This window comes from Polypterus senegalus, chromosome 12, assembly GCF_016835505.1.
Source record: "Polypterus senegalus isolate Bchr_013 chromosome 12, ASM1683550v1, whole genome shotgun sequence".
NCBI classification, from domain to species: Eukaryota; Metazoa; Chordata; class Cladistia; order Polypteriformes; family Polypteridae; genus Polypterus; species Polypterus senegalus.
The window spans coordinates 126,095,342-126,107,827 of record NC_053165.1 but is presented as its reverse complement, the minus strand read 5'-3'; the positions used below and the strand labels follow the sequence as shown (position 1 = coordinate 126,107,827).

The 12,486-nt window shown below is 38.2% G+C and overlaps 1 protein-coding gene across 1 annotated transcript in view; it reads right to left on the bottom strand.

Annotated features, from left to right (window-relative positions):
• iqgap1 (IQ motif containing GTPase activating protein 1) overlaps positions 1-9,804 on the bottom strand; it is a 303,340-nt gene extending 293,536 nt beyond the window's left edge. The window contains exon 1 of the mRNA XM_039773388.1: positions 9,579-9,804. Coding sequence (XP_039629322.1) covers positions 9,579-9,624 — 46 coding nt within the window. The 5' untranslated portion in view covers positions 9,625-9,804. The remainder of the gene's footprint in view (positions 1-9,578) is intronic.
• Between the last annotated feature and the right edge of the window lie 2,682 nt (positions 9,805-12,486).

The window sequence follows — 12,486 nt, the reverse complement described above, 5'->3', positions numbered from 1 at the left end:
TCAGGGACTATAAAAGGATTGTGGGAACTCCCAGACGATGAGCTGAGCTGGGTGGCAGGGTGGTAACGCGTCTGGGAGTTGGAGGAATTGATTATTGTAGGAGTATTGTTTATTTGTATGAATATTGTGGAGTGTACGGCGCTTCGTGCACAGTATTATAAAATAAATAATATTTGGACTTTTATCTGGTGTCTGGTGAGTTGTCCGAGGGTTCAAAGGAGCAATAGCGCCCCCTATCTCTCTCACTATTTTGAATTTGTCTGGACTATTGATATTTGAATGTTGAACATGATCAATGAGACCTTGCATATGTTCCATTCTAAATTTTGCTTGATTCGATTTAATAAAGAAGAGATGATTAGCTCTGACTTTTAGATACGCATTAATAATGTAATATTGCGATAGACGTTGCAGATCTTTCTTCTTCGCTTAGTTGTTGCTTACTTTCCTTATTATCAGAATTTGCACACAGATTATTATTGTTGTTTTTGTTGTTGTTATTTGAATTTTTTGGGCATTGTTTTCTCTCCAAAGCTTTTGGGTCTCTTTTCGATGACCTGGAGTATTTTTTCTATAGAGACAGAAAATCTGAAACCACAGTGGGCCCCCAGGACTGAGTTTGAGAACCCCTGATCTAGCTTATCACAATGTCCACACACACACACATTCTCACTCAAATAGGGCCTAACTGAAATTATCAAGCAACCTAACATTTGTGTGTGTGGTGCAAGGTTATTACAGTTAACGAAAAATAAAATCAAAACTTAATTATTAAATTATTAATAAAACAAACAAAACTGAAATGAAAAACTAAAACTAAACTATTAAAGAAGCTAGAAAGACTAACTGAAATAAAATAATTTACTAAAACAATTTTAGTTTTCGTTTTTGAATGACTATTCTTGCTGTTAGTTTTCAAACCCTATAACTTTTAACTCTAAAACTATAAGTTATCCACCACGAGGTGCCCGCACATATTCATCCAGTGAATGGCAGCTGATGACGGAGGGTGGGTGTTCACATAGCATTTGCGGTGACAGAGCAAGCTGAAAACACGCGTAAAGCATGTGGAAAAGAAAGCAATTTATGTGCTGCTTTTCTTTGCACTTGATGTATATCAAGATGTAATTCAAATGCCTGAAACTGGAATGTGGTGGTCAACAAAACCTTTACAGTATGGACAGTAAAATCACGAGTGAGTAACATTTCAGTTTATTTCTCAGGTGCCTGCTTTTTGTTGACAGCAATTCCCCTGCCACTTCGCACACAAAGTAAAGAGAAAGTATGGTAGTCATGAAAAAAAAATTCGACCTTGAGATTTTGATGAATCTTGATGTTTTAAACCTCCCCAAGTCCGAAAATACAGTTTTTTGGAATTATTTGTGTGTGTGTGTATAAACACGATAAATCAAAAAAGGAACGAGATAGATGAATGAAATTTGGCATGTGGTTGTTGCATCAGAATTGTAGATCTGTATTAACTTTTGAGACAAATCCATCAACCGGAAGCGGTACTTTACCTGAGCACATACTTTATTTTTTATTTTTTTATTTATGTAGCTGCAGAGTCCGATTTATTCAACTTCACTTTTACAATAATTGTTCAGTATATTATTAATTTGATTTGTTGTTGATGGTTCTTTAATGTACATAATATAATCATTGTCTTGTGGTTTACTCCTCAAATATCATCCCCATATCTGAGCACACGAGAAAGTCCAGAGGGGACCACTCCCGATTTTTGAAAATAAAATGGCACTGATCAAGAGACTGATTAGGTCATCATATAAGATCAGCATATTGTTACTGACCCAATCACTTTTGCTTTAAAAACATTGTTTAACAAAGCAGCGAAAAAACCTTTGTAAAATTCCTGGGTTGGCTACATCTCTACTAAATTACAGGTAGGTAGGTATGCCAAGTTAAGTGTACAGTTCTCTCTCATTGTGACACAAAAACTAAACTCCATAGTAGCTCCTTAACTGTACCATAATTACTAAAACTGAAATATATAAAATAGAAATGTCTTGATAAAATAAAAACTAAATTAAAACTAAAAATACACAATGAAGGAAAACTAAAACTAAACTGAATTCCAAGTAAGGTCAGAAAAAAATCTAGAAATAAAAACGAACATAAAATGACAAAACTATAATAACCTTGGTGTGGCGTGGAATGTAAACCGGTGTACAGTAATCCCTCCTCGATCGCGGGGGCTGCGTTCCAGAACCCCCTGCGATACATGAAAATCCGCGAAGTAGAAACCATATGTTTGTATGGTTATTTTTATATATTTTAAGCTCTTATAAACTCTCCCACACTGTTAACATTATTAGAGCCCTCTAGACATGAAATAACACCCTTTAGTCAAAAGTTGAAACTGTGCTCCATGACAAGACAGAGATGACAGTTCTTTCTCACAATTAAAAGAATGCAAACATATCTTCTCTTCAAAGGAGCGCCGTCAGGAACAGAGAATGTCAGAGAGAGAGAGAGAAAGAGAGCGTGACAGAAAAGCAAACAATCAAAAAATAAATACGTGCTGTTGGGCTTTGAAGTATGTGCACTGCGATAAAGCAGCTGCAACAGAAGGGAGCAATATGAAGGTAGTCTTTCAGCATTTTTAGAGTAGCGTCCGTATCTTCTAGGCAAACAGCCTCCATGCAAACAGCCCCTCTGCTCACACCCCCGCGAAAGTCGAAGCGATATAGCGAGGGATCACTGTACCAGAAAAAAACCCAAGCAGATGCATTAAAAATGTACAAATTACATGCAGATAATAACTAAGCTATTGATTTAATTCAGAGCACTGAATACTGGAGACAAATACTGCACCAATCAGGGGTGCGGAAATCCAACGCCCGACTTGTCCGACACGGGTAAATTGACCGTCGGACAAGCGTGTTTTCTGGTTTCAGTTTTCCGTGGACAAGTGCAATTTTTCTGGAGAAAAAAGAATTAAATGTGCAGGGCAGGGCACATTTTTACCACTACTTTCAAATTTTAAACATTTGGGTATGTACATTGCGGAAACAGTTTACTTAGGCATGTTCTTCATGTATCAAATTGGTATTCAATATTGTTTACAAAATGATGGCTGATTTTTCAAAGGGGAAGCACTCTTGTGATCTTACATAAGTATTTTACCCTATTATTTACACGCTTGGAGATGCAGTCTTTTTTTCATGCCGACATTATGATGTAATTTGATGATTTTTCATTATAATCGATATCTTTTATATATTATTAATAAAATTTATTTTTTCTACATAAAAATGCGGTCATTTCACCTACAATGCAATTGTTTTCGCCACATAAAGCCTGTTAGGCATTTGATCTTTTCTAGAGTTTGCGATTTCGCATAGGTTGTAATATATTGAGGAGTTAAGAAATTTATTGCGTGACATCAATTTTGATGAGCTGTCTATAGATCGTTTTTGATTAGAGGATTTTTTAAACAAAAAAACAAGTTGGTTTCGCGCTGTCAGTTTTTTAAAAATAAAGAAAATATTCTAACGGTTTCCAAATGTTATGAAATATCAATAAAAATCTTCACTTAAGACGCGATTATTTTTTTCTCCCGACAACATTGGTAATATTTACTTCTTTGGAAATGTGTTGCTGAATTTCGAATACGTCATTAGGAATTACCTGCGTAACCCAGAATGCACTGCGGTAAGCACATTGTTCTCGCTATATGCGTGTTGTTGAAACTGAAGCATGTAGCATCGCGGATGAGAAATGGATCATTTCTTGATTAAAACTGGCACAACAGGCCTTGAAAAACCTAAGGAAGTGTACTAAGGCCACTGAAAAAAATACGGACACAGTGAAGACAAAAAAATGTAAATGTCGAGATTAAAGTTGACATGTTGACTTTATTCTCGTAGTTTATTTTGTCAGTTGAATGTCGCAAACTAAATTTCATCTTAAAATAAATGTTTCATTTGCTAGATTTTCTCAAACCCCGTCATAAATTAAGGTAGCACATTAAATGCTTTATATTAAGTAACAACTGGGTCTGGGAACAATCTCTGCACGCTTCTTAAACTGACTTTCTCTTGCAGTGAGAGGCGCTGGCAGCAATCACCGCACATTGACTTCATGATATTCCTGCTCAATGAACATTCAGAATACTAAGATAAATATATAAATATCTTTTTCACGATGAAATGCATTAAAGCATGTATTAGACATGGGTGGCGGGGGGGCACGGTGGCGTGACTGTAGTGCTGCTCCCTTGCATTATGGGGTTCTCAGGTCTACGTTCAGTGTAGAGAAGTTTATGGCAGGTATGAAGAGGCTCTAAAAAACTGGATACTGTATTTGAATGGGTATCGCACAGGTTTAACTGAAATATTGTGTAAATGTTGGGTTCGTCATCTGGAGGTCGGAGATACGAACGAAGAATTCAATGGATGTTTTTCTGAGCAGGCTTTCTTTATTGCATGTTTGCTGTGTCTATCGTACGTAGTAAACCCCCAGTTCCTAGCCTTTGTCTTTCTCTGTATAACCAATCACCACACGATAAGCGTCTTTGTGAAATTAAAACCTAGACCTCAGTTTTCAGAACTTTAAAAGCAATTTTCGTTATACATGTTTAATTATGCCTTCCATTCAGAGGTCTAAGCTTATAACTAGTTTTAATTTCACAAATACGTTTATCGTGTGGTGATTGGTTATGTGCAGAAAGAAAAAGGATAGGAACTGGGGGTTTAGTACGTCAGATAGAGACACGAGTCTAAAAGTAAGAAAAAAGTTGGTTCAATTGAAAAAGCGTTTTCTAAAGCTGAACGCTCGGAGGTTGAGTGTTATGCTAGGCTGTTCAATACTGCTTCTTTAGAAGAGTTTGACCCACGACCAGCTGTGGAATTCTGGCTGTCACCTGGCAACAGGCACATCACTCATAAAAAACCTGAAAAGTCATCCGCATCCACTTCTGCAGAACCATCAGTCCAGGAACCATGCAGTTCAGCTCAAGAAGAAATGAACAGCATTCAGCTCATGCTGTCTGAGATGGTAAAGATTCTTGGGGGAGAAGATGTTGCAAGACAAAAGCTGAAGAACATGGCAGAAAATGAATCAGGACAGTGTTCTGTTATGTAACTGAAATATATGAAAAAAGAACTAGTGTAGCTATAATGAAGGCATTGTTTATTAGCCAGTTAAAATAAGGGAATCTTTTATATAATGTTCTAGAGCAAGGTGGCAAAATACTACTCCCTGAAAGAATTTTTTTCAGTTTTAAAATGGAAGGCAGTTTTGGTATCAATAAAAGAGATCAGAAAAAATAAACTATTTTTCACTTTTGTTATTTGTTTATGGGCAAGTGAATTTAACTGGCGGACAAGTGGATTTTCTAAGTTTACTTGTCCGTGGACAAGTAGAAACAAATTTGATTTCCACACCCCTGCCAATGTACCACCCAGTTTCATTTTTTCTCATAACTTCACTGTAATTAAAATCCTGATACTCTGTATATCCAACTCATAACTATTCATGGTGGCTCTAAAATCTGTACTAACCCCTACTCTCTCTTCTGTTTCCTTTTCCGGTGTCCTTTTGGTGGCGCCACCACCATCTACTCAAAGCACCGTGATGTTCCAACAATGATGGATGGATTAAAAGCCATTAGTCTGTATGACCATCAACATCAAGTGACCCCGTGAGAACCCTAACTACAAAGAGGACTGTTTCATTTATGTTAGGTAGAATGCCCAGAGGGGACTGGGCGGTCCTGTGGCCTGGAACCCCTGCAGATTTTATTTTTTTTTTCCTCCAGCTGTCTGGAATTTTTTTTTGTTTTTTCTGTTCACCCTGGCCATCAGACCTTACTCCTTTTCTAGGTTAACTAATGTTTTTTTTTTTAATTTCTTATTTTGTCTTTTATTTTTCTTTTCTTCATTATGTAAAGCACTTTGAGCTACTTTTTGTATGTAAAATGTGCTATATAAATAAATGTTATTTTTACTACAAACCATTTGTTTTTCACATAATTGTATGGTCTAAATGGGTTGCCTTAATTTCAGCATTAACAGAAAATGTGGTATTTGATATCTAGGGCATGCTTTTGTAAGATATGTTTCTTTGCATTTACATTTTCTGTCTGGTTTAGGTAAGCTATTATCCTGGCCAATGCATGACTCAGATTTTGCACCACCAACATAAACATATAGATGTGTTTTTTTTGGGAAAGAGCAATAACTTAGTTATTTGCTAGATAAGGCAGAGTAAGGGTGTGTGTTGGTAAGAATTAATATTCTCCTCATGAAGAGAAAAGGGGGTAATCTTTAAAGCAAACACAGAAATTCATCACACTTAAAACCTAGGCCCACTCTGGCAGAAGGGTATGTACTTTAGAAGAGGTCATCCACCTGAAGCATAGCATGTTCAGGCCCAGACAGCACTTGGATGGGAAGTTATGGGTTGCTGCTGGAAGAAATGTTGGTGAGACAAGCAGGAGGCACTTACCCTCAGATCTGTTCATGGATCCCAAAAATTCGAAAACATTAGGGTTTATCCTAATGTCCTGACTAAATTGCCCATCACAGCCCCATCCATTTCGGCTCCCTAATCATCCCCCGTCTCTAACTGTCGCTCTCGCTCGCTCTCTCTCTCACCCCTTCACCACCTAAAAGCTAATGTGTGGAGAGTGTACTCGTGCAACAATTATTGTCATCACATCATCCAGGTGGGTACTACACATTAGTGGTGGTTGAAGATGTTCCCCTCCAAGTTCTTTTTAGTGTTGAGAAAACCACTATACAAATGTAAAGAATTATTTTAGTGTAGTGTAATTTGTAGAAGTGCTTGGTCTCTCTCTCTCCTAAGTGTGAGATCACCAATGTCATGACAGACGATATGAAGGAACTGAAGTTAAGAACATTTGTGAATAGCCTAGTATACTTTATGACTGGCTAATTTTACTTTCAACTGCCTAAAAGTACATTTAAAATCAAAATCATGCATTGAATACTTGCTATTTTTACCAGAGGGATCAACTACATAGTATATTCATGAACAAAAGTTCTAGGCACACACTGTATCGATTTAGCATATCAGAACATTTTCACATAACATATAAAATAAACTCATACTATTAAGGGATGCTTGTTATGCAGGAAGAATGACACTAAGCAAAATGAAACTAAAGCCCTGAATAAAAACTAAAACTTTCAAGAATATTGCCACCATTTCTAAAAGCAGACACTGAGGATCATAACGGGAGCACAGAATTTCAATGAAAGACTAGGAGGGGGAACAACAAACATTAACACTGAATAAGCACCATAGTTGCTTTTGCACAAGTAATCATAACCTCTTTTAAAGATCTGACTGGACTTCTAAAGGCTGGTCCTCTTTGCAAAGCATATAAGCTCATTAGATGTTCTCACTTATCAGTCTGAAAAAACTAAGAAGAATCAAGTGCCCCTTTCAGGATGTTGTTGCCAAAACAATAAAAATACCTTTATTCCCACCAACACTTCAAAAGCGCCCCCCCCTCCCCATAATATAAAAGACATTGAAAAATCCAAAAAATTTTGCATTTTATATTTTTAATTCCATGCTCATTAAAATACAAACACTTGAATTTTATGCAGGCAAGAGTCCAGATGGGACCTTACCAACCATAACCAAGTCTATAGAAATAAAAATGCTCATACAGTAAGGTCAAAAGGAAAACAACTTGACAGCTACAGGGCTGGGAAGACATTTCACTACTTAACACTTGGGTGTAGTCCTCAATTTAGCATACAGTTAAACTACGATGCAAATGCTGTAAGCCTCCACCACCATCTCCCAAACTCTTTATTGAATACTCTGACTCTTCAGTCTTTTGACCTTTAGATAAGGCCTATGCAGATATGCAAAAGCACAAAAATGTCAGAACAAGTAACTGCCCATTTTTCAAGTTAATGTTGGGGGGAAAAAAATAGTTTTTTAGCATTGAGTTCCAAATAATTTCTCTCTCCAATTACCAAGGTATTTAGCACAAATGGATAAAAACACCTTTGCATGCAAACTGTGCCTTACTACTTCTCAAACATGGGTTCAAGTCCCTGTCACTATCATTTTCTATGTGGCCATTTCCCTGGGAACTTCGGAATTTCTTTAGCCCGATCCATGTCTGAGTGTTGTGTGCAAGTATACCCGGAGACAGACTGCTGGTCCTTCCACGTTTGTCTCCTGCCGAGCTCAGTGCTGCTAGGGATTGACAGCAGCTCAGCTCTTCAGGGTCCTGAAAAAGGTACTGAAAAAATAAATGGATGGCAGGATTTACAGAATGAACTACTTTAACGGCTCCAAGTAACTTATCGTGTCTGTTATTGTGGGCTCTCCGTGAGAACTTTTTTTTTTTTTTTTAAATTATCCACATAACATACACCAATGGGTTAATGAGACCGGAAATCACTTCCCGCCCATCTGAATGTAACCCGAAGCAGAAAATGGGAGAGTTCCTGCGTAAAAAAACACGCGTATCACAGTGGCCACCCTGTGCAAGACGGCGGAGTTTTCTCCCTTGCCTTTTTTGTAAGTAATGCACTATGCGAAGCAGTTGAAATACGTGTATATACCTGTGGCTACATACATAAGTTAAATTTAACTACTAAACATTCTCATCGACTTTTTCCTGCCGCCATCCACTTTCACATGATATCCAGTGCTAAACGTAAAACTACTTGTTTGACAGGCCTAATAAGTAGGCAGATAACTTTTTGCTGACAGTCACCAATAGTTTTTTTTTTTGTTCTTTATTCCATGTTAGAGCTACTAAGCAGATGAAGTAATGAGGGTCACTCAATGGTCAACAGGAATATTTCAACAGTGCGTTTTAACTGCTTGTAGAACCGAGCCCTTACTCTTCGTCACCATAGACGATTGTTCCTGGGTAGGAAAAGAAATTCTAACGTATTCCTGGGCTGGAGTTATTCATACTCACCACCTACAGTTTTAACCGAACATTCGTTGCGGGTTTCGTTGACTGCTCCTTAAATGTAGTATTGCGAATGTGAACAAGACCGAATAAATGACTATGTTCTGTCTAGGCAGTATACACAAACCGTTTATAAAAACGTCGTATGATGCCAGCTTTCAGAAACCGTAGATCATTACTGGCCACAGAAAGATTTTCACATCACTCATGTAAACATCTTGACTAAATCATGTTTCGTGCATCACAAAGTTGTCCATTTATTTTTAATGCAACCATCATTCGGTCCGTTTTTCTTTTTTGGCCGTTCTAAGGTACGATGTCTCAGAACCTGTTTGCTCCTGTTCACCTTGAAGGCACAAGTGGCAGCAATGAGGAAGCACACGTGCTACTCAACGCCACTCTAAAGGAAGGGCGATGGTCCGTCTATGTGCAGAAATAAATCTGAAATAAAAACAAACGGTTACTGTCTCGCGCATCTGCCTGGGTGCGGAACTGGTGGGACAGGGTGGGGGTTGCCTGTCCGTCGAAACGTCTTGTGCTTAATCGAGATGAGCCATTTCTCCCGTAAAGTATTTAATTATTTTCGAGATAAACCGAAACAATATGCAGAGTGCAAAAAGGAAAAAAGTTTGAATAAACTTACAGCCATAACGCGGTCGAAGTCCGTCTGCATCGTCAGAAGTTGACATATCTCTTCAAGATCCAAAAAGCTTCCTTTAAAAAATACTCAGAACCTCTTAAGATAAAGTTAAACAACCAACTTTATCTCTATTAAAAAAGTCAATAAATAAATAAATTCTGCGAATTTACGAAGCCTCCTACGGCCCCAGCAGTTCCTCCACAGTGGCGTCTGCTTGAGATTTTTTTCTTCAAACCCACTGATGTCACTGGGTGTGTTCACCACCCTAAATTGAAAACCGTGCCGCGATTGCGAAAACACCCACAATGAAAGCAAAGCAAGTGATCAGCGCCATCTCGTGGCTCTCCTCCTAATGTTCATGTACAGCTCCTTAAAATTTGACTTCACCTCGGAAGCAGCAGAGAAAATACCACGATGGAAACTTCAAGATGCTTTGAAAATATACTGTTTAAATTTGCCTCGGATCTGTTGTATCGCTCATTTCTTTTCCATTCCATAGAAATAACTGTTTTAACATATGTGTTGTTCACCTCAAAGGTGCATGTCAGGTTAACTGGTAAATCTGTTTACCTGCTATAAATGAGTGTGTGCCTGTGCACACTTGTGTCTGGAAATATATTGGTTCATATCTGTTGCTGGAAAAAGCCTCGGCATTCCTCCATCCATAACTACAATAAGTGGTTATAAAAGGTAGAACCTGTCACATTATGTGTATGCCTGTTACTGCATAAATAAGACCTAGTCACACTGCAGACATTTATTGGATGAAACAATTGTGAATGGTTGATAGAGGTATGTCCTGAGATACGAATTTAACAAATATTCATATAGAGATTAAGTAGGAGCAATTAACTTTGAGCATGGGTCATTCCGCAAGAGAACACTCTGCTTTTCCTGGATTGTATTGGAGTCTACCATATGCCTAAAAATTTCCTCTTGCTCCATCTGGGAAATTCCCAGACACCCATCCACCAATGATGCTGAATAAAAAAGACCAAAGATCAGATTTAGAAAACTTGCGCGCACACAAAAAAGAGGTTCAAAATTTGTGTACACAGCTTTCCACACAAATATCAGGATTTATTAAAGAAAACTTGATGGGAAACATGTGACAATTTTCAGCGCCTCTGACCCATCTGTGTGAAACAATTTGGAGAAACTGGGAAATGGCAACAGCCATGATCAAGTAATAAATCATATGACTGAGCTGTTATTAGAATGTGCATTGATGTGACAAACATATTACACCTGAAAAGTGAAAATTATGATGTACAGACTATATTTTGACTCCCTTCTAAGTGGGCCAATGCTGAGCATTTGCATTGAAAACTTTTTTCGCTGTTCATCAGTTTATATCCATCTATCTGTGCTCAGTTCTCAGGGAACTGGCTAACATGTCAGGGATATCTCAGCCAAGCCTCTTTTTATCATACTCACTGTGCTAGAAGCCATTAACCAATCAGCAAGGCACTATATCTAGTTTTTGTATGGTGTGAGTGTACATACATGAAACATAGAGTGTTTTTGCTAACAATAAAATTTAATCTGCATCAGAGTTCAGCTCTCCTAACATAACTGGAACACTTTACTGCACTTATATTGAAATAAGGGCAATTAAGTGAGAATGAAGTTGTTTTTTTAAACCATAAGCAGTGACATTCCATTAATGCACAAGTTATTTGTGATGCCAAGATGAGACTCACAAACCTTGTTGCTTGCTGTCCTGGGTCAACCCATGATTCCTTTATTTTGAGGCAAAGTAGCTTTAGCAGATGTGATGGTACTGTATGTGGTGACTGGATTATTGGTAAGGTAACTGGCAGAATACTCAGTTTTTCATTTGGCCAATGTTATTCCTTGTAAAATCAATTGTGTTGTTACTGGTGCCAGATAATAGCAGCTAGCCATCAGATGCTGGCATCTTATTCATTTCCTGAACACCAGACCACAAAGGAGAGGTACTATAATTCTGCACATGATCTTGTGGGCTCAGTTGTGGAGCACAGCCAGATACTCTTGAATCTAGGTGATGGGGTCTTGATGCTACTGAAGGGAGGCTGATGTACCAATCAGTAAAGTTCTGCAGCATTGTGATTGTACATGTACGAGGTTAATTAGCATACTCCACACATAGTTGTTTCAAGGACCCGTGGCCTGTCCCCATTGTACCCATACAGTAAGACAGTCCTGGACATTTACATTTATCTATTTTTTGGTATACACATATTTTCTTGATCAAATCAACGCAAAGTTTTATAAATAATGTCCCAGATTATTAGGTTTCACCTTAGGTATTAGGATGAAATCTTTGGATCCATTGTCAGATTCTATGCTGGTGCAGTGGCTCCTGTTTTCCTGTTGGTGTATGACAATGCCCGGCCTCATGTGGCAAGTGTATGCAGGCAGTTCCTGGAGGATGATAGAATTGATACCATTGACTGGCCTCCATGCTTGCCTAACCTAAATTCGATAGAACACCTCTGGGACATTATGTTTCGGCCCATCCAACACAACCAAGTTGCACCTCAGACTGTCCAACAGCTCAGTGGTGCCCTGGACCTGATCTGGAAGGAGATCCCCCAAGACATCACCCATCGTCTCATTAGGAGCCTGCCCCAACGTTGTCAGGCATGCATGCATGCATGTGGGGGCCATACAAACTATCGAGTGCAATTTTGAGTTGCTGCAATGAAATTTCGGCAAAATGGACTAACCTGCCGCTTCATTTTTCTCTTTGATTTTCAGGGTGTCTTTGAATTCAGCCCTAGGTTAATAATTTTCATTTCCATCAAATGATGTGGCATTCTTTGGTTCCTAACACATTAACCAGTCCATATCAATATAGAAATCCAGTATGATTTTTTTCCCATTGAAATCTGATGTTTTTTCAAAGTGTTCCTTTAATTTTTTG